The sequence below is a fragment of the Mustela lutreola genome, chromosome 10, assembly GCF_030435805.1.
Source record: "Mustela lutreola isolate mMusLut2 chromosome 10, mMusLut2.pri, whole genome shotgun sequence".
Lineage (NCBI taxonomy): Eukaryota > Metazoa > Chordata > Mammalia > Carnivora > Mustelidae > Mustela > Mustela lutreola.
The window spans coordinates 8,727,373-8,749,629 of NC_081299.1; the positions used below are offsets into that span (position 1 = coordinate 8,727,373).

Genomic DNA, 22,257 nt, shown 5'->3' on the forward strand with positions numbered 1-22,257 from the left:
TCTTCTGTTACTTTCTATAGACATTTTTCTTGTCATTTTTAGTGCTTTGGACAAGGGTTATTATACACTGAAGTGACCTGGAGTGGCTGGAATCAGAAATGCCTAGAGGGCCTGTGGATAGAATTGTCCTTAGTTATAGAAACGGAGGAGGTGTCTTTGGAAAGTTACTTCTCCGAAAAGGATCAGTATTAAATATTTTCTTTTGTCTTTGCTTCCATTTAGCATGTTTAAAAAAAAGCTTCCATTCTATTAGGAGGGTGGTTTCCTTGGCTACCCAGGATATTCTAGGCCAATGAATTTAGGAGGAACGTTCGAGAACTTCCTCTAGATGGTGGGGTCAGTGGTCTGTTTCACCTGCTTGGCGCAGTGTGAAATACTCATCCTCGCGGTGAGCAAGGAAGGGCTCATCCTGGCACTGTTCTCTGTCATCATTGCCTTATTCATGCCTCCCTTCGTTCCCAGGAGAGATTTGAGATCGTAGGAGCAGAGAAAGCACTCTCGTTGACAGGCGAAAACAATAGTCCTTTCCTACATGTATCCCCTCTCTTCCTCCTTGTAACAAGGGAGCTGTTTTAGTTTTTGGACCAGTTTTTGAGTCTTCGTGTCAACAACAGCTGTAAATGCTGTGGCTTTATTGCTCTGTCACTGGTAGAATATAGAAGGCATTTCCTTCCAAATCCCACATTTCTCTTGTAACGTAGCGGTATGCTTTCAGGATGTAGAATGGTCTGGGATCGTTCAGAAAATGGTTCAAGAAAATGCTAGTGACTTAGGTGCCTCCCCAACGCCATGGCTGGGCCCCCATCGCTGCCCCCCTCTGGTTACCCCACGCAGTGCCGGCGCGGGTGGGAGTAGGCGCCGTTGTACGGATGGTTCTTTAGCTTCGGTGGGAAGTCGTGGTGAGCACAGATGTTGCAGTCGTCTTTCCCCCCAGCTGCTTGAGAATTCTCACTCTCCCGTGCATCTCTAATCTTTCAGGTTTTGGCTATCAATCTGAACTCGAGCTGAGAGTGGCAGAAGCTGCCCGAAGACAGTATAACAAACTGAAGATGCAGACCAAGGCAGAAATCCGACAAACGCTCGATCGTTTGCTGGTGGGGGACTTCATTGTAAGTGGGGCGGGGGCCGGCGCCCCTCTGTCAGCGTCTTCCCTTCCTCTGGTTGAGCACCCTTGTTTCAACTACAAGCATGGAGTTCACTGAAAATAGGAAATCCTTCTTAGCTAGCAAAAAATAAAACCTCATGGTCTTGACAGGCTGTCAAGAATACAAACAAATGGAGATGCCTGGGTGGCTCAGTTGGTTAAAGCCTGTGCCTTGGGCTCAGGTCATGATCCCGGGGTCCTAGGATCGAGCCCTGCGTCGGGCTCTCTGCTCAGCAGGAAGCCTGCTTCCCCCTTCTCTTACTCTGCTTGCCTCGCGGCCTACTTGTGATTTCTGCATGTCAAATAAATAAAATCTTAAGAAAAAAGAAAGATTCTCTCTCTCAAAAAAAAAAAGTAGAAATATTTGGGTTTCAGTGTTTATTGGAATTCCATAATTTTGACCATACTGTGAGATAGTAAATCCCCTAACTGTAGAAGCCTGATCTTTCTTAAGCCGTGCTTCACCACAACCAAAGAGTAGACAACCCCAGTCCTGTAATTTACTAATTTTTTTTTCCTCCCACCTCAAACATTTGCCTGTGGTAATGTCTCAGATCCTTCAGCCTGTGGGTCTACTTTTGTTTTAAACTTTTTGCTCTGATACCATTGACCTTAAAGTGATCCAATAACCCCTGAATGTGGCTTTCAGAAAGCCTTGAGCCCAACCGATAATGCCGTTTAGTTTTCGTGGTTGTGGTTACGTGACTTCTGGTTTATTTTACTTCTACAGGAGGAGAGCAAAAGGTGGACCGTGCGACTAGATATTTCCGCCCCTCAGGTGATCTTCCCTGATGATTTCAAATCCAGGAACCCCGTGTTAGTTGTTGTGGATCTAGGGAGAATGCTTTTGACAAATAGCCAAGGTATGGTATGAACGCGACGTGGTGAAGATGGACCCCGCAGGGGTTGATCTGCCTGTGCTTACCCAAGTAGAGCTTAAAGAACACTTTCTAGGGGCACCTGGGTGGCTCAGTCAGTTAAGCATTCTTGATTTCAGCTCAGCTCATGATCTCAGTGTTGTGAGATCGAGCCCCGAGTCGGGCTCCGTGCAGAGAGTGGAGCTGCTTGAGATTCTCTCTCAATCTCTCTCAAAAAAAAGGCTTTTATGACATCTTAACCGCAAAGTTCACTTGTTACTTCTTTTATGACAGCTGTATTAGGATATGTTTTAAAATGGGAAGTTCAGTTGTTGTTGGGATATTGACAGAATGGTGCCCTTGACTGTGTTATCTCGTCCCAGAACAGTTTCATCAACCTGGGAAGACATTCCAAGCCCTTCTGCTGTCACTCTCCATTACCCCTTCTTCTGTGCCCTGCCAACCATTAATTTCCTATCTCTGTGAATTTGATTCTGCTGAACATTTCATATGAATGCAGTTATGTGGCTTTTTAATGTGTGTTTTTTTTCACGTAGCCTGATGTTTTCGAGATTTATCTGTGTTGTAGCTTGTTGTACTTCATTCCTGCCTGTGGTGGAGTAATATTCCTGTGTGTGAATATACCACACCTTTACTAAGTGTTCGTCAGTTGGTGGACATTTGGGTTGTTTCTGCTTTTTGGCTACCATGAACAATGTTTTACGAACATCCGCATACAGGCTTTCGTGTGGATGTATTTTCAACCTCTAGGGTATTACTTCCGTGTGGAGTTGCTGGGTCATATGGTGACTTTGTGTTTTACATTTTGAGGAACTGCCAGATTGTTTTCCAAAAGGGTGGCACCATTTTACTATCTTACCAGCAATGTATGAGGGTTTCTTTGTCTCTACATCTTTGTCAACATTGCTGTTATCTGTCTTTCAGATTATAGCCTTTTTTTTCAATGTGAAGTAGTGTCTCATTGTGGTTTTTATTTGTATTTCTCATGAAGCACTTCGGATTTTAAGAAACACCATTTCTCAGAACTTCATTTCAGAAATAGAGGTTTAATCTATTTAGGGATATTAGGGACCCATATAAAAAGAGACTCCTGGAAGGTTGAAATCACCTTACTATTACTAGATCCAAAAAATATTTATTGTTTACCTTGAGATGAGCAGGAAGAAAGAGGATTATGGGGTAAAAGGTTGAGGAAGCTTCTCAAATAATCTCAATCTTATCTTCACTGAGAAGACCCAAAAGAGAAGAGGGAGAGGATTCAAACAGGAGTGGGAAAGTTTGGTGCCACGGGGAATGTTAAAAGGGAATTAGATCTGAAGAAAAGGATCTCACACCACGGAAAGCACCTACTTGAACTTTTAAACTGTAAACATGGAGCAGAGACGTGCGTGACAGAACCCAGTTGTGTGATTTTGTAGTTGACTCAGCCCTGAGCAGTAAAAGACTGGACTGTGGAAGTCTGTAGAAGAGAAGGGTTGAATTGTGAAATCAGGCTTGGGTGTGGTGCTGTGAGCTTGTGAGCTCTGAGATGGGCGTTCGGGGTATTGTTGAGTAAGACAGGTGAGGCCTGGGTTCCTTTGAAACATTCAGTGGGGAACCAAACGAGCACATAGATATAGGGAAAGGTGAACAGACAGCTGAGAGTGAGGTAGAAATGGTTGGGGAGAGCAGATGGTGGCTGACACGGGGAAGCAGGTCATTGGTTTCAGCTCCCCGATCTGCGTTCCGCTGTCAGCAGGCCTCCATCTTTTCTCTCTTGCGTTCTGATTTCACAATTACAAGACGAGTTTACATCGAAGAAATGGTAAGATCAGAATATCATGCTTAGAGTTGTCATCCGTGTGTTTTTTTTAGATCAGGGTTGGTTGATTTTCGTTATGTTACAGGAAGGAGTAAGGAAGGAGCAGACGTAGACTTTGCATCTTCTGTTTTTTGTCTGCAGATGACTCCAAGAGGAAAAGTGGGGACGGGCTGGCGTCTGAAGAGGACCAGTTTAGTGATGACGAGTATAAGACACCCCTTGCCACACCTCCCAGCACCCCCCCTCCCGAGACAAGCAGCGGTAACGGAGGGAAAACAGCGCCATTTGCTGAGATGGAATTCAGCGCAGAGCAGCTGCAGGCACATCTCATGAGCACGAAGATGTATGAGAGATACTCCCTGTCATTCATGGACCTCCAGATCATGGTCGGACGAGTGAAGGACAATTGGAAGCATGTCCAGGATATTGATGTGGGGCCAACGCACGTGGTTGAGAAGTTCAACGTTCACCTCCAGTTAGAACGTCGCTTGATTTATACTTCAGATCCCAAGTACCCTGGAGCCGTGCTCTCGGGCAACCTCCCAGACTTGAAAATTCACATCAATGAAGAGAAAATATCTGCTCTGAAGAATTGCTTTGCTCTCCTGACCACCCCAGAGGTAAAGACTTCGGACACTCAGTTTAAGGAGAAGATTTTTCCACAAGGCGGGCAGCGGGGCAGTTTGCAAGACTCAGTCATGAATTTAACCCAGAGTTTCGTGATGCTTGAGCAGCATACCCGGGAGGTTCTGGTGGAGTCACAGCTCCTCCTGGCCGAGTTTAAGGTGAACTGCATGCAGCTTGGTGTGGAAAGCAACGGTCGGTACATTTCTGTGCTCAAGGTGTTTGGGACCAATGCTCACTTTGTGAAGAGGCCTTACGATGTGGAGGTCTCCCTGACCGTCCACGGACTGCTCCTGGTGGACACGATGCAGACGTACGGTGCTGATTTTGACCTTTTGATGGCTTCGCATAAGAACTTGAGCTTCGATGTCCCAACAGGAAGCCTCCGGGACAGCAGGGCCCAGTCTCCTGTCTCCGGATCCAACGCGGCCCACCTCACCAGTGCGGCCACACTGAATGACCCGTCGGCTACTGGTGTTTCACTTGACAAAATTATCACCAAAGAACAGGAGTCCCTCATCAAACTGGAGTATCAGTTTGTGAGTTCAGAGTGCCCGTCGATGAATTTGGACAGCACTCTTCAGGTGATTTCGTTACAGGTGAATAATCTGGATATTATCCTAAATCCGGAGACAATCGTGGAGCTGATTGGTTTTCTTCAGAAATCTTTTCCCAAGGAAAAAGATGATTTGAGTCCTCAGCCTTTAATGACTGATTTTGAAAGAAGCTTCAGGGAAGAAGGAACTTACCAAGCTACATATGAACAGAACACCGAGGTTGCCGTGGAAATCCATAGGCTTAACTTACTGCTCCTTCGGACAGTAGGGATGGCAAATGGCGAGAAATACGGCAGAAAAATTGCAACTGCGAGCATCGGCAGCACCAAAGTTAACGTCTCAATGGGTAGCACATTTGACATGAATGGTTCTCTCGGCTGTTTGCAGCTCATGGATTTGACTCAAGAGAACGTTAAGAACCAGTACGTTGTCAGCATTGGAAATTCCATAGGCTATGAAAATATCATCAGCGACATTGGCTACTTTGAATCTGTATTTGTTAGGATGGAAGACGCAGCCGTGAGTGAAGCTCTGAGTTTCACCTTTGTTGAGAAATCCAAACAGGAATGTCTTCTCAACCTCAAGATGGCTTCCTTGCATTACAACCACTCTGCCAAGTTTCTGAAGGAGTTGACGCTGTCCATGGATGAGCTGGAAGAAAATTTTCGAAGTATGCTGAAAAGCGCAGCTACCAAAGTCACTACGGTACTGGCTACCAAGACGGCCGAGTACAGTGAGATGGTGTCACTCTTCGAAACGCCAAGGAAGCCTCGGGAATCCTTTGTCGTAGAAGAAAATGAAATGTATGGGTTTGGCCTCGCTGGGTCTCATTCTGACACCGTAAAGCTGATCTTGAACATAAACATTGAATCCCCTGTTGTGTCTATCCCTCGGAAGCCCGGGAGTCCCGAGTTGTTGGTGGGACACTTAGGACAAATATTCATCCAGAATTTTGTGTCAGGAGACGATGAATCCAGAAGTGACCGTCTGCGGGTAGAAATTAAAGACATTAAGTTATATTCTTTGAACTGCACCCAGTTGCCAGGCAGAGAGGGTCCTGGGTCCGAAGTAAGCCGGGGGTTTTGCTCTCCTTCTGGCTCTGCCAGTGCCAACAGTCAGGAGGAAGCTCATTTCACCCGACATGATTTCTTTGAATCTTTGCATAGAGGTCAAGGTGAGAGTGTAAATCTTTTGTCTCATTTTGTCAAAAGATTCCAAACCCGGTGTATGTGGTACTTTGCATAAAACGACAATGAAAACCTTTTCTTTTAGAGTTATCCCCCAGTGAATATTTAATCGAATTTTAGATAGAATTTTAATAGGATTCTTCCTGTCAGGTTGGTATGTTTTTAGTTGTTCCCATTGGATACCATATTTGGCAAAATAAGAATTTTTGTTTTTATTTTGTTTTAAAGTAGCCTCCTTTAACATTGGATGAATGCCCATTTATGGGGATGCTTCAAAGGGTGGGGTCTGTTAGAGTATTATTTAATTTGGTGAAATCCATCTGAATTTTTTCAGTTCTAAGCTGTAGATCTTTGCTAGTTAAATATTGTAGTCCAAGATAGCTGGGGGATTGACAAAAGTGGGATGTGAAGTTTAGTCTGTGGATCTGATATTTTCCTTTCAGTATTCTGTCATCTTCTGTAAGGGGTTGGTCCAGGGTTCTAGGAGTAAAATGCCTTCATTTATGTTCTCGATCTGATCTGCTAAAACCAAAACTTCAATCTATTAGCTTTGGCATCCACAGACATCAGCCTGGCTCTCCTTATCGGTAAAGAAATTCAGGCCTAGAGGGTTTTTCCATCTGTAGTTCTCAGATGTGAATTTGCCAGTTTGCTCACATCCTGACCTAAAGATGCTTTCTCTGCTTGGGATGAAAGGTGTTCACTTAGAACCGGATACTGTCCTTGAGGCCCAGTAGAGGGATCAGTCTGTCATTGACAGCTGGGTAAAGATGAGCAGTTTGGTTTGGAAAATGCTGGCTTGGGAGGCTAAGAGAAGCTTAGAGACCTGACCTGGATTAATGTTCCCCACATTGTGTTTTGAAGCCACCAAATGGAACATGTCATGAATGTATTGTTTCTTTTTGTGTATAAATTTACGTTTTACCTCTGTTTGCTGTGCGTTGGTCTGGGTCTTGCTATGAGTTTGCCCTCAGTCATAGACCCCAGGTGCCAGCTGTTCTGCCCTTTGGGTCTAGGGGTAACTCGATTTTATACACCCTATACCTCAGCAACAATGCAGTAAATATTAATATTTCCAATCTGTCATTTTCTTTCTGTCATGCCAGCTTTTCACATCCTGAACAACACCACCATTCAGTTTAAACTGGAGAAGATCCCTATAGAGAGAGAATCTGAGTTGACTTTCTCCCTTAGTCCAGATGACCTGGGAACTTCTAGCATCATGAAGATCGAAGGGAAATTTGTCAACCCAGTCCAGGTAAACATGTATTGATTTTCATGTCTGGGCAGTTGAAGTTCTGTATTTACTTTATATAATAATAATATGTTCGTGTCTTGTTATGTTATTTGTATATATAAAATGTTAGAAGGAAAATCTGTAAATTCAAGGAGACATTGTGACTGCTTGTTACTGTTGGTAACTTGTTCTGTGAATGTGGAGCCTTTTCACTGTGTCCTTTCATCGCTGGGGAACCAGTCTTGTTGGCCCTCTTCATGTGGGAGAACGGTGAGTTCTGTAGAGAGAGGAGGCAGATCGTTAATTCTGTTGCCATTCAAAACCAAGCAGAGTTACTGCTTAAAAAGTCAGAACTTGTCTTTCTCAGGAGGATACACTTTTGTCACTCTTCATTCACATACTTGGCTCAGCCTGGAGAACAATCTGATTATTTGAGCTGTTAACAGACCCTCTCAAGGGAGACTTAGTCTTGCTCTCTTTGAAATGAAATGGGCCCAGACAGGGATTTCATATATGTGTGCGTGCGCGCGCGCGCGCACGTGCTTGGATGTTGTGAGTATGCCCGTGTGTGTGTGATGAGTGTATGTGTACACAGCTATCCTATTTCCTTCAAAAGTGTTATTTCTCCTGCTTTCACAGGGCTGAGTGCAAAGAACATATCATTATAAAACAGTAGGGACAGGCAATCTTAGGACAGTGGACCGCAGCCTTGGGCAGTAACTGGTCACTAGTCCGTATCTGGCAGCTGCTCTGGAGAAACTCAGGAGTCCTGTTCCCAGAGCATGTGTACCTTTTGACATCAGTGGTTCCTGGATATCGGTCCCTGCGTGAGAGAACTTTACCCATAGCGGTCCCATCTTGGCTAAACTTTTGCATTCCCAGTTGTGGCTACTAGGGTGACTTTTTCACCTTAAGTCTAGCATATAGCATGAATTCTGTTGGATTATATTGACTTACTGTTTTCATGGTTACCATTTGCTTACTGTGGTTTTTGATGAAAACCTTCTAAAAATTATTGTAAATAATTCTTTAAATTATTTAATAATAATTTTAATAATTAAAAATATTTTATTATAAAAATTTAAAACATACACAACAGTGGAATAATTTTTTTAAAAAAGATTTTAGTTATTTATTTGTGAGAGAGAATGAGAGAGAGAGAGAACATGAGAGGGGAGAGGGTTAGAGGGAGAAGCAGACTCCCCACTGAGCAGGGAGCCCGATGCAGAACTCGATCCTAGGACTCCAGGGTCATGACCTGAGCTGAAGGGAGTCACTTAACCAACTGAGCCACCCAGGCACCCAACAGTGGAATAGTGTAACGAACCTCATGTACCCATTACTCAGATTCAGCAGTTATCAATATTTTGCCACATTTGTCTCATTTCTCTCTCCTTTTTCTGGCGGTGGAGGGGGAGGGCAGGGAGGGTTAGAAAGAGAAAGAGAATCTGAAGCAGGCTCCATGCCCAGTGCAGAGCCTGACTCAGGGCTTGATCTCACACCCCTGAGATCATGACCTGAACTGAAATCAAAAGTCAGATGCTCAACTGACTGAGCCACCCAGGTGCCCCTTTTGGTGAACTATTTTAAGGCAAATCCCAAGAGTTGTACTCTTTTTTTTACTTTTACTTTTTTACTTTTTTTTTTTTACCCATTTTTACTGCCATATATTTGGAAGGTATCTCTATAGTCCACATGCATTTTCTTTCTTTCTTTTTTTTTTTTACATGCATTTTCTTACATGACTACAATGGTATTATGATGTCCAAATGAGGATTCCTTGGTAACATAATAAATTTTAATCTATTTTCAGATTTGAGACATTTTTTATTATTTTTTAAAAATGTCTTTTCACTTTTGGTTTGTTTGAATCAGGATCCCAATGAGACCCTGTACGTTGCATTTCCGTAATACATTGTGTGGGTCTGTGTTTAGTTTCCTCTCATCCACCCCCGCCCCCCGCCCCATTATTGCTTTGTGAGAGGCAGGGCAGTTGCCCTGTAGATTGTCCCACATTCTGGATTGGGCTGTTCGTTCATGGCATCATCACTCAGCTTGTTCTCCCACATTTCCTGTAAGCTCTACCTTAACTCTACAGGTTCAGCTGGATTCAGGTTCTTTTTTTCTTGGCCAGTACACTTCAGCGGTGGGGGCTGTGTATGTCACATTGCATTATATCAAGCGGCACATAACGCCTGGTTGTCTCTGTTAGTGATGCTGAACTTGGTGATTGTGTGCAGGTGGCGAGAACCCGATCTGTCCATTGTAAAGGCCTCCCTACGGGGGCTTCCACGGATCAACTCTGATGGTATACATGAGTTGACTGGGGCTGTGAAACCATCACTTTCCAGTTCTGTCACTTCTGTATCTGTTTGGAATTCCTCTGTTAAAAAATTTCCCTTAAGTATATAAAGAAACTTGTGTGAAAATATTTTTAATAAGTTGTAATTAGACACAAAGTAATGGGAGAGGAAGCACAAGTGATTTTGGCTTATCATTATTATCATTACAAAGCACTTTCTGTTTAGCTGAACTAAACAAAGGTTATTACACTAACTGGGGATGATCGGCGAGGTTTAGAACCATGAGTCTTGTTTCTCAGTCTTGTGGTAATCACCACATTGGACTTTTGGCGGCATTCCCGTCAATTTCTGCAGTTGTTTTTGTAGGGGTAGAAAGAGTGATTTTACTGATTCAGGCCTATAGTCAGGAGTACTTACTGAACACTGATTGTGGAAAGATTATTTGGTGAGGTGCTGGGGAAGGTAGGGAGATGGCCTCGTCAGTAGACGTGGGCTAGTGAGAAGTTAAGGACAGAAGAGAAACAGAAGGGATAGTCCCTGCTGTTAACTAATTTAAAGCGTCTAGGGAAAACCCGTAAACGTCAACTGAAAACTGGAGTGCGATCAGTGGTAGCAGTGGAATAACCGAATTCTTCTCTTTGACTGCAGGTGGTGTTAGCAAAGCATGTATATGAGCAGGTTTTACAAACGCTGGACAATCTCGTGTATAGTGAAGATCTGAATAAATTTCCAGTCAGTGCTACCTCCTCACCTTGCCCTAATTCTCCTCTGCCTTCCCTCAGTACCTGTGGAGAGCCTTCCACTGAAAGGAAGGAGAATGGATTGTTCAGCCACTCCAGCCTTTCTAACTCTTCTCAAAAGTCCTTGTCTCTGAAGGAAGTCAAATCTTTTACCCAGATTCAAGCCAACTTTTGTATATCAGAGCTTCAAGTCCAGCTCAGTGGAGATCTGACTCTGGGGGCCCAGGGTCTCGTGAGCTTAAAGTTTCAGGATTTTGAGGTGGAATTCAGTAAAGACCACCCTCAGACTCTATCTGTGCAGATTGCCCTGCGCTCTCTACTGATGGAAGACTTACTGGAGAAAAACCCAGACTCCAAATACAAGAACTTGATGGTGTCTCGGGGAGCCCCTAAGCCATCCAGTTTAGCACAAAAAGAGTATCTTTCTCAGTCTTGTCCTTCAGTATCCAATGTGGAGTACCCCGACATGCCTCGGTCTCTCCCTTCCCACATGGAAGAAGCTCCGAATGTCTTCCAGCTGTATCAGAGACCCACCTCGGCTTCCCGGAAGAAGCAAAAGGAAGTCCAAGACAAAGACTGTCCCTTGACCCCACCCCCTTCTCCAACAGTAGATGAGCCCAAGATACTTGCTGGGAAGAGTAAATTTGATGATTCCTTGGTACATATCAATGTATTCTTGGTGGATAAGAAGCATCCAGAATTCTCTTCCAGTTATAATCGAGTTAACCGGAACATTGATGTCGATTTTAACTGCTTGGATGTGCTGATTACGCTGCAGACCTGGGTCGTGATACTAGATTTTTTTGGAATTGGCTCCACTGCGGACAACCACGCTATGAAGGTGCTGCCTGAGGACATTCTGCAAAATGTGAAGTCAGAATCAAATGCTCTCCTGGAGTCTGAGCTTCAGGATCCGGTTAACACCAAGCTGGACCTCAAGGTATCACTCCCCTTTTGGCTCCTTGATGTTCTCAGAGTGAATTTTGCTTTGTTTACGCAAATGCAGTCACTGTTCATTTACCTTAGGAAATAGATATTATTGACGAGGTAGCTATATTTAGTCTTTTGGATGTTTTAATATTTTAGAAAAGGCTTTAGCATAAATCCCATCTGGAGGCTGGGAAAAATAAATGGTTTAAGTAAGCTCCTGTCTTTTCACTGGGTTGTGCACTTCGGTGGAACGCTCTGGTTTCTTGGAGCCTCAGGTTGCTGGTCTTCGGTGATCGGATCAGTTGAGTAAATCAGTTATCACTCAGTGAGGTAGGGTATGTGGAGCGCGTAGCCGAGTGTCTGGTACCTAGTAGCTGCTCTCGAATGTGGCTTCGGTCCTCTGTCCCTGCTCACTCAGGACATCGTTGGCTCTCACTGAGGCAACAGGACAGCCACAGAGAGTGAAGTCACATCAGACTGCCTGGGTTGGAGTCCTGGCACTTTTGCTCTATCTTCTGGCTCTGTGGTCTCGGGGACAGTTTTTAACTTCTTTCTCCCCCATTTTCCTCATCAGTGAACTGGGGGGGTGTTGAGCGGTGCCTTGCTGCTGCAAGGACTCGGTGAGAGAACTACACGAGCGGGGCCCGGTGCGCAGTGTGTGGCATGAAGCGAGCACTCAGCGAACGAGAACTTGTGTGTTTTTTTGCTGTTACGTGGATTACCAGATTTATAACCTGTCGTTGGTACTCCTAGCGTAGATGTTTAAAAACACATAAAAAAGATCGCGTTTGATTTTTTTAAAAATTTATTTATTTGACAGAGATCACAAGTAGGCAGAGAGAGAAGACGAAGCAGGCTCCCTGCTGAGCAGAGAGCCCGATGTGGGGCTCGATCCCAGGACCCTGGGATCATGACCCGAGCTGAAGGCAGAGGCTTTTTAAACCACTGAGCCACCCAGGCACCCCAGATCGCGTTTGATTTTAAGGTTTTTCTGTTCCGTGCGCTAGCACAGGAAGATGGGTAAGCAGCTAATGCAGTGGACCCTTTGGGGCACGTCCTCAGAGTGACAGCCACCCAGAGCCCGGGGCCCCCTGCTGTGGCCGATGCCATCCGTGCCTGGAGGGTGACGTTCTTCAGCTACTTGTTGTAGCAAAGGCGGCCTGGCGCTGGCTGCCGGGGAGCCATCAGGGAGGAGAATCATGTTTAATCCCGTTGCTATCCTAGCTCCTAATCTCTGTTAATACAGAAAACCAGTCTGTATTCCCCGCCTTGCCACTGGCTTGTAGAAACTGGGCTGGTGTCCTGTAGACTGTCCCACATTCTGGATGTGTCTTTTGGTTTCCATCAGGTGCCACCTATCTTCTTTGATCTTCTCATTTTAGAAACGAAAGTTAGCTCTGGAGGCTTCCTCAGATTGAGGTTCGACTTTTGGTTGACACTTCGTGGGTCACTCTGGGTGCTTCCTGTTGTGTCGTGCTTGAGGGTGTACAGCATCTCATGGTCCCACATAGAGTGACACTAGGATTTGTGCTAAGAGTGGGGTCAGGGGGTGACAGCTGGATTCCTCTAATCAAAGCATTTTTAACCCCACTGTATTTGTTCTTTGGGTGATTAAGTGACGAGGGGCTTTGTTTCCCTGCCTCATGATAATCTGGTTTCCTTGAGACCGATGTGTCTGTGTCAGCAAGCTTTCTGCGGCCTCCAAGGCCACCGCACCTAGAATAATCCCCTCCTTTTTTCTCTGCCTTCCTCTACAAGTGTTCCTCCTTCTTATTTTCTGTGTATTATTTTCTTTCTTTCTTCCCCCATCTTTTTTGCTCCTTATTGTTCATTCATCAAACTTAACGGAGCACAGGCTTAGGGGCAGGCCCTGGAGATGCAGGGCTGAGTCTGGTGCTTGGAAGCAGTGTGTGTGGATTGAGGTTCCATCTTTTCCCTTCTCCTTCCTTCTCCCCAACTGATCTCTTATCCCTGTCTCAACACATCCTACATATAGAAGTCCTTTGAATGTTTGAAATGACAGTGTTACAGTACAGGATTTATTTGTTATAAGAAATGTGGTTCCTAAGACCAAGGATTTTGGCATTCTTCTGTTTCGGCTCATCCCTCAAAAAGAAGATCTTGGACTCTGGTTCCTAGGCCAAGTCCCAGCTGGTCAGCAATGGCCCTGTTAAATGTTTGTCTAGTCATTAAACAGGATTCTAAATCGTATTTATCATTTTGCTTGGACAGATTTCTTAGGGTAGGACTTAATGAATCTCTGTGAGTGATTACAGAATAGCGTAATACGATAAACAAATGCAAAAACGAGAATGATTGTTTTATAATGTAACACGTTTCACGGACAAAGTCCAGATGAGGTGAGCCCAGAGATGCCGCTGTGGGCCCTGGGTTTTAGGTTGTCCTGTGGAGCCTTTTCTCATTAACTGTCTCCTCTGATAGTGTGTGATGGAACAAGAAAGCTGAAATGAAATTGGCGTCCGCAAAAGTGTTCCCGTCATATTTCCCGAGCCCTTACTGTATCTTCCTCGATTTGCTTCTGCTGTTTGCCTGACACATGCCTTTTCTCCCCAAGTAAGATCTGCCTTGCTTTATCTCCCACGTTCTTAGGTTCATTCGCTCTCTCTCGTGCTGAATAAGACCACCAGTGAGCTTGCTAAAGCCAGTGTGTCCAAATTGGCTGCACACCTGGAAATGATTGGTAAGTGGGGAGAAAGCAAACTTGCAAAATGCGGTAAGCATTTGGACCTCCTGCTCACAAATGTAATTGTCTTCACATGCAAAGTAAGGTGAGGGATCCGTGGCTTGGATTGTGGTTCTTGGTCTGGCTGTGGTTTCTGGTGGGGGTTTCCAAACACTGGAATCATGTGGCCAGCTTGCTAAAAATGCATGTGTCTGGCCGCCGCCCCCCCACCCCGCCCCAAAATATGATTCATTAGGTTGGGATGGGGCCCTGGCATCTATCTGTGTTTTTAACAAACTCTGTCTAGGGTGATTATATAATTTATAATTATATAATTTTTTGTCCAAATCAGGACATTTTGAGAGTGAAAGGGGGCATTATTAATAATTATACCTGGGAAACCAGGGTGTATGTTCACTCTGTTGCCATAATAGCCACCAGTAAGGGGCGTAGTTTTAGGCGGGAGGAAATTGCAAAGCTGGCGTTCTGCGGGTTGAAATTGTTAGCTGAACACAAGGGATCAGCTACATCAAGTTCTAAATAGAAGAGGTTTATGAAGTGTGAATAAAGCACTATTCCTTCCTCAGAACAGATAATGAAATAACGGAAGATCACAGCTCAGAAGTCGCCTCTGTAGTGTAAACAAGAATGTGTTTCGGGAAAGGAATGATCTGATACTGAGATTTCATGCCTGATGTAAATTCAGTTAATTTATAAAAGCTCAGAAGAGATGGGTCTCTAAAATTGGGAGAAGTTTGGGGTTTATTGTTAGATGACATCAAGGGCCAAATGTAAGTACGTCTTCAGTTCCCTGAGAGCTGAGCTGGCATGGTGAACACAGACACAGAAGTCATTGCTCTGTAGTGCTAATTAGGACGATAAAACTCGTTTTATGGAAGCAACTGTTCTCAGTCACACTTTTTAATATCCACACCGTGTAAAGAATGATTCATCACAGGTCCACGTCTCAGAGGCACATGTCTCATCATCCTTCTCTGTTCGTTTCCACCTTCAAGGGCTTTCACTCTTGTAATACCGGAGTAGTTTTATACCTGTCTCCAGTGTCGGTCTCATTAATTGCCCTTTTTAAAATTAAATCACACTAACACCCACCTAATGTTTCCCGAATACCTGACATATCTCTGACACTTCCTCCTTAATTCTTTTATCCTCAGTACAATTAATAGACCTTTTGCTGTTTCACTAATTCCAGTTAATGGTCTTAATCTCTGAATGGATCCCATTTTGTCTGTTTTTAGAAATGTTTTATCCTTTAGTTTGTGTATGCATTTAATTTCTCTCCCCTTCTAAAGGGTAAAGTATGATATTGCTGTATTGTTTCAACCCCCTTTGGACTTCTGCACTGAGACTGTTTGAAACAATATGGAAAATGTTTTTGGTGGGTGGATTGGAATATGAAGATTTGCCTTTGACATTTAATTTGATTAAATAGTGAAAAGTCTGAGGCATGTGTTTGTCGGTTTTGTGCCAGACATATTTAAGGTGTAGGATCAAAATAGATACATAAGAATGTGTTCTAATTTTAACATTCCTAGACGGAGACCTGGCCTTACAGGGCAGCATCGGGAGCCTGTCCCTGAGTGACCTCACAGCGCACGGAGAATTCTACAGAGAGCGCTTCACAACCAGTGGGGAAGAAGCGCTCATCTTCCAGACTTTTAAGTAAAAATACCAGTTTTTCTCATTTGACATTTTGTTACATTTGCTTGCTATTTGAAATTCTTGTTGGCTAAATAATAAAAATTTAAGAAAATGTTACCTTCTTAGGTAAAATTGACATGATCTAGTTGCAGGGAATCCTGATTTATAGTAAGACTGATCTGTGTTGAAGCGGGCTACTCAGTCTTCATAAACAGATGGTGTGGGATTGAAATGATTTTTTCCTAAAGATTTTTTTTTTTTTTTAAGTAATCTCTACACCCACCCTGGGGCTCAAACTCACAATCTTGAGGTAAGAGTTGCGTGTTCCACTGACTGAGCCCGCCAGGTGCCCCAAAATAATTGTGGTTATTCAAAAGCCTGGGCTCTCCTGCCGGCTTTGTGCTCGCTTGTTATGTGACCTTAAGCAAGTCACTTAATTTCCATGAATCAGTTTTTCTATCTAAATATTGAAGGGACATTGAAGGGACAAAGGTAGATCAGTTTTCATCTAGTTCTCAAGGTTCTGGAATGATTTCAGCCTGAAAAAGTTGCCAAAGATGTGGATGTTAAATGATATCACACATTTTTTTCTGTATAAAGACAATATACATTGAATTTTTTCAGTTTTAGAGTTTAGAAGGCATTTTGGGACCTATGTAGTTTTTAAAGAATGGTTTCTTTACTAGGCTGAAAATTTAAAATCCTGGGTTTTCAACATATTGGGGAGCTGTTGGAAAAAATAGATATCGAGCTCTGCCCCCAAATAATCTAAGTTTTTTTTTTTTTTTTTTTAAACATTTGTAAAGTTATTCTCATGTTTAACTAGAATTGAGAAAAACTGTCCCCAAAGATGTCTGAGGACTTTTTATTTCATTTTCGGGGGAAGTATATCACACTCTACTGAGAATGTAGATTGGTGTGTTTATATTATTACCTACCACAGTGGTGTAACTCTTTTTTTTTTTTTTTTTTTTAAGATTTTATTTATTTATTTGACAGAGATCACAAGTAGGCAGAGAGGCAGGCAGAGAGAGAGGGGGAAGCAGGCTCCGCACTGAGTGGAGAGCCTGATGCGGGGCTTGATCCCAGGACCCTGAGATCATGATCTGAGCCAAAGGCAGAGGCTTAACCCACTGAGTCACCCAGGTGCCCAATGGGGTGTAATTCTATGATAAATGGGATAATTAATATAAAAGTCCTAACTGTCTGCCTGGCACAAAATAGGTGCTTAAGCAAATGTGAGTTTCTTGCCCCTGGGACTGTGTCTTGTATAATTTATTAAATGATGCCATGGCTTTTAAATTGAAAACCATTCATAAACGTTTTCTAACCTGTCTTGGAATGTAGAGGCTAAACCTCTTTGGCCTCCATTTCACGAAGCAAAAAGAAGACAGCTTTCTGCCTCCAGGAGACCGTTTTCCCCAGAAACACTGATTGTGTCACTTAATGTTCTTTCGCCCTTGTTCTTGGACGTACTTTTTATCTCTCGAGTCCATATCGTTACAGTCTTCGAGCGGGGAGAATCACTTTTCCCTAAAGGCCGGGAAGGAACGCTAGTGAGAGGTGTGAGCTGCAGGTGGCTGCTGGGGGAGTTCTAGAATCCAGAGGGAGGCTCGAGCCGCGGCTGCCCACCTGTTCACAGCCGTGGCCATCATCCCAGACTTGCATTTTGTATCCTCAGCGTGTTGCCGTGGCTCCGGAGAAGAGCGGCTGTTGGGGTCTGCTATGTCAAACCGGATTGCAGAGTGGCATTTCACTAGTTACAGCAGCTTTCTAGGGGAAACCCCTGCGTAGGCCTGTTTTCTTTCAGTGCTGACTTGTGTCTGGCTGCCTAGTCACGCTTCCGCGCTTCTTCCCAGATACGGCCGGCCTGACCCACTGCTCCGGAGAGAACATGACATGCGAGTGAGCCTCCAGATGGCCTCCGTGCAGTATGTGCACACGCAGCGCTTCCAGGCCGAGGTGGTGGCCTTCGTCCAGCACTTCACGCAGCTGCAAGATGTCTTGGGGCGCCAGCGAGCTGCCATCGAGGGGCAGACGGTAGGAAGGCTCATTTCCCCAAGTAGCTTTTCCTGTTTGACTGATCAATAGAACTTTTAAGCCTCTAGAGAAAAAGTCTGGAAAATTTCACTGCAAAAAGAAAAGGTAATTAGATAATTTTACGCTTACTAGTGTCCTCCATGTAGCCAATGATCTACAGGAGTCTTTCTGTAATTGGAAAGCTTCCGTTCTTCCTTTCGTCGTGTCGTGTGTTAATGACCTCTAAGATTTAGCATTAGCTTCCTCTAAAGAAGATAAATGGAATTTATGGCTAACACTTAAGACTTCTGATCCCTTTTTAGTGCTTCGGTGGAGACACTTCTCTTGGAAAATGTTTCCAAGGAACATACCAGTTAAATAAAGAGATTTTTTTCCAAATAGATTAGCGGTTCCTAGCTTCTTTCATGGTTCTCTTAGTGTTTTGGAAATATTTCCACAGCACGTCCTCAGACAAAGACACACCTAATGGTCTTTCCGTTTAAAAAGTAGTTAAGGGGCACCTGGGTGGCTCAGTGGGTTAAAGCCTTTGCCTTCGGCTCAGGTCATGATCCCAGGGGCCTGGGATCGAGCCCCACGTTGGGCTCTCTGCTTAGCGGGGAGCCTGCTTCCCTCTCTCTTTGCCTGCCTCTCTGCCTACTTGTAATCTCTGCCTGTCAAATAAATAAAATCTTAAAAAAAAAAAAGTAGTTAAGTCTAGGGGCGCCTGGGTGGCTCAGTCGATTAAGCGTCTGTCTGCCTTCGGCTCGGGTCATGATCCTGGAGTCCTGGGATCAAGCCCACATCGGGCTCCCTGCTCGGTGGGGAGTCTACTTCTCTCTCTGCCTCACTCCCAACCCACTTGTGCTCATCCTCTCTCTCTCAAATAAATAAATGAAATCTTAAAAAAAAAAAAAAGTAGTTAAGTCAAAAAAAAAAAAAAAGTAGTTAAGTCTAAACAAGTAGGTACACAAGTCTTAATGACTCAATAGCTGTTTAAAAAATAACATGTAAGTGAAAGAGTTATATTTTTATCCCATTTGTAAATAAATAACTTGCTAGCAGGGATGTAAGTGCCCTTGGGCACCTTTCAGCTTCTCAGATTTAGGACGAGGCTGGACACGACAGCACTCATTCTTTGTCTCATGGCCCTGCTCTTTATCACAGCAGCTGCCAGAGACCCAGCTTTGTGAAGGTGCCATGTCATTGAAAGGAAAGTAGCATGATCTAACACTGAACGTGAACTACCTTAGTCTAGTATGTGCAGTGTCCAACAGTTGATGTGTTTGCTTCAAAAATTTGAAATGTCCTGGCAGCATGGACCTGCGTGGCAGTGTTTTATGGTGTCTTGGCACAGAGTTTGGGAACCACAGAAAATGTTTACAGTACAGTCCTTTGTAAAACTTAACTTATTTTTAAGCTTCATTAAGTAATAGATTATAATTAAATAGGTGCTGTCTTTATAGTGACAACATTTTAAAAAGTTTAATTTTATTTAAATTTTTGGAATATGTTTCATGTTAATTTCATATAGAATCAACGCAAAAGGACATTTGGAGGAAAGTTTCCTTCTCAATTACTTTTCCTCAATCATCCAGTTTCTCTTCCTGGAAATAATGTTACCTGTTTCCTTTATATCTTCGAGGGAATATAATTTTTAAAAAATATGAAAGCACAGGGGCGCTTGGGTGGCTCAGTTGGTTAAGCCTCTGACTCCTGATCTCAGCTCAGGTCTTGATCTCAGGGTCGTGAGTTCAAGGACTGTGTTGGGCTCCACACTAGGCATGGAGCCTGTTTAGTTAAAAAAAGTCAATCGATCAGTCTATCTATCTATCTGTAAAAGCACAAATTATAGGGACTATGGGAAAAAAGGGTCAATCTCATCAGTGTCTTAGTACCCAGGTATATTGTAATTTGTTTTCATTGTTTCTTAAGTGTCTCCCTATGCATATTTCCATGGTTGTAAGCATAGAGTATGTAACCTTTCTTCTCTTCAGAAATTTTTAAAACAAATTTAGTATTTGACACATATAAAAGAATATCTCTAGCATATCAGTTTTGAACGTTTGGGAAATAAATAAAAATTACAACATTGCTAATGCCGCTGCACGTGTTCCTTCCCCATCTCATTGCTCTCAACTCCTTAGGTAACTACTCTCCTGATTTTTGGGTCTTGTGATCCCTCAAACAGAAGTTCCCATATTACATCTTATTTAATTTGTTTTGATCTTTTAAAAAAAATGGTATTAGGCTGTGTTTAATGTTCTGTTGCTTGCTTTTTCTTTTTTTTTTTTCCATTTTCATTTGGTTAGATACATTAAGGCTGTTACACATGATTGCCTTACATTTAATTTCAGTGTTATAGTTCATTGCATGTAGAACAGATTTATCCGTTTTCCTGCTGAACATTTCGTTGTTTACAGTGTTTTGCTGTTGTGTACTATGTCTCTTAGTACACACGTGTAAGAGTTTCTCCAAGCACGATTTCTGGCCCAGGGGGTATGCACATGTTTAGCTTTATAAGATAGTACTATATTGTTTCCCAAAACCCATTATACATTCCCATTGGCAATTTATAAGAATTCCTTTTCATTCACTTCCTTGTATGAATTCATATCCTTTAATTCATATCCAACACTCGTTAACCTTTTTATTTTGCCCCAGTAATGGTGCAAAATGGCATTATATTTGTGGTCTACTTATGCCTTTTACTAAAAATATTTATTAAAAATATTTTTTAAAAATAATTTTTAAAATTTTAATTCCACCTCCCTATGCTTTTTAAAAAAAACATTTGAGGAATAGCATACAGTAACGTGAAATGTGTTAATTTTATGCATATACTTTTTTTAAAAAAAGATTTTATTTATTTGACAGAGAGAGAGGGAACACAAGCAGGGGAGTAGGAGTGGGAGAAGCAGGCTCCCTGTTGAGCAGGGAGCCCATTGCAGGACTCGATCCTAGGACCCCAGGAACATGACCTGAGCTGAAGGCAGACGCTTAATGCCTAAGCCACCCAGGTGCCCCTATGCATACACTTTTGAAAGCCATCGTGTTTACCTTTTTTCTTAATCTGTTTCCATTTTGCTTTGCATTTTTCGTAGTGATCCTGTTTGGTAACTGTATAATCCATCTAAGTCAGTGTAGTTAACCATTTCCTTGCTTTTTAACATTTAAATTGCTTCCAGTTTTGAATAGCATTGTGTACCTAGTTGTTTTTTTTTTCATTTTTTGAATTATTTTTATAACATTGAATCCTATAAATGATATTGTTTGGTCAAAGGGATGAACATTTTTGTGACTCTCAGTTTGATACTTTTAATAAATGTTGCCTATTAGAATCATGTACCCTTAGCATGATTATTTTCACCAGTGTGGTTTAAGCAGCAGTGGTACTGTGAGGAATCACTAGGGGTAGGAAGTGAGACTGTGTACATTAGTGTGTAATTGGGTTTAATTTCCTGGATTAGGCAGAAATTGAACAGGTAAATCTTTGAAGTTTTTGTGATACCAAGTTAGGTAAGACAAGTAGTGAAGGAATGATCTTCCTTTTTTTTTTTTTTTTAAAGATTTTATTTATTTATTTGAGAGAGAGAGAGAGACAGAATGAGAGAGAATAAGAGGGGAGGTCAGAGGGAGAAGCAGACTCCCGATGGAGCTGGGAGCCCGATGTGGGACTTAATCCCAGGACTCTGGGATCATGACCTGAGCCAAAGGCAGTCACTCAACCAACTGAGCCACCCAGGCGCCCTGATCTTCTGTTTTGAACAGTGCCAAGTGCATGGACTCTGAGGAAAAGCTGATCTCAAGATCTTTAATCCTAGCTGTTTGAACCACTTATGTTTAAGATTTTTGCATACTTAGATGTATGGAGAGAGCTAAAGATGTACTTTTATTTGCTGGTAAAATTGAGGCTGTTGAAATTTAAATACCTTTTTCCTGGTGATAGGTGGTATGCTTTGCCTTTGACTTGAAGCTGGATTATTTATTCCTGTATTTTCCAGGGTCTGTAAATAATGATCGAGTAGCACTTGACATTTCTTTTTAATCTTGATGTTTGAAATTATAAGAGCATCACATACCTCGACTGGGCCAAGTGTGAATTTATTTTTATCCCAGAAGCACGGTATGGTTTTCCTGCATCTTATGCTCTACATGTTGTCTCAAATATTTGTTAAACTTCTTTATTTACTGAGCAGTTGGGAGGGCAGAATTTTGGCGGAGTGAAGATGTGGTATTGGCGTTTTGAAATCTTGGTCCAAGAATCTGGAGCCTGGGTGTTGCCAGTAGAAGCTGTTTCACCAGTAGCAAGTTCTTCTTGCTATTCTGCTGACTCCGATGTTAGAGGAAAATGGAGATACAAACGAAGTACGCTGTGTGCTCGCTTAGTGGTGTAGTCGTGATGCTTGGGAGCTGTCAGAGTGCCCGCACACGTCCCGTCTGACCCTTGTGACAACCTGTTTGTGCATTTCTGTGAATCATTTAGTGAATGTTC

At 43.0% G+C, this 22,257-nt stretch overlaps 1 protein-coding gene across 9 annotated transcripts in view; it reads left to right on the top strand.

Annotated features, from left to right (window-relative positions):
* The window catches only part of VPS13D (vacuolar protein sorting 13 homolog D), a 252,478-nt gene that overhangs the window by 26,644 nt on the left and 203,577 nt on the right, over positions 1-22,257 (top strand). For all 9 annotated transcript variants that reach the window (XR_009345222.1, XR_009345221.1, XR_009345223.1 and 6 more), the window contains 8 exons: positions 979-1,109; positions 1,875-2,007; positions 3,965-6,178; positions 7,298-7,449; positions 10,380-11,411; positions 14,012-14,102; positions 15,641-15,767; positions 17,606-17,786. Coding sequence is in view for 6 of the 9 variants with exons in the window: in XM_059136730.1 (XP_058992713.1) it covers positions 979-1,109; positions 1,875-2,007; positions 3,965-6,178; positions 7,298-7,449; positions 10,380-11,411; positions 14,012-14,102; positions 15,641-15,767; positions 17,606-17,786 (4,061 nt within the window). In the remaining 3 variants the exon portion in view is untranslated. The remainder of the gene's footprint in view (positions 1-978; positions 1,110-1,874; positions 2,008-3,964; positions 6,179-7,297; positions 7,450-10,379; positions 11,412-14,011; positions 14,103-15,640; positions 15,768-17,605; positions 17,787-22,257) is intronic.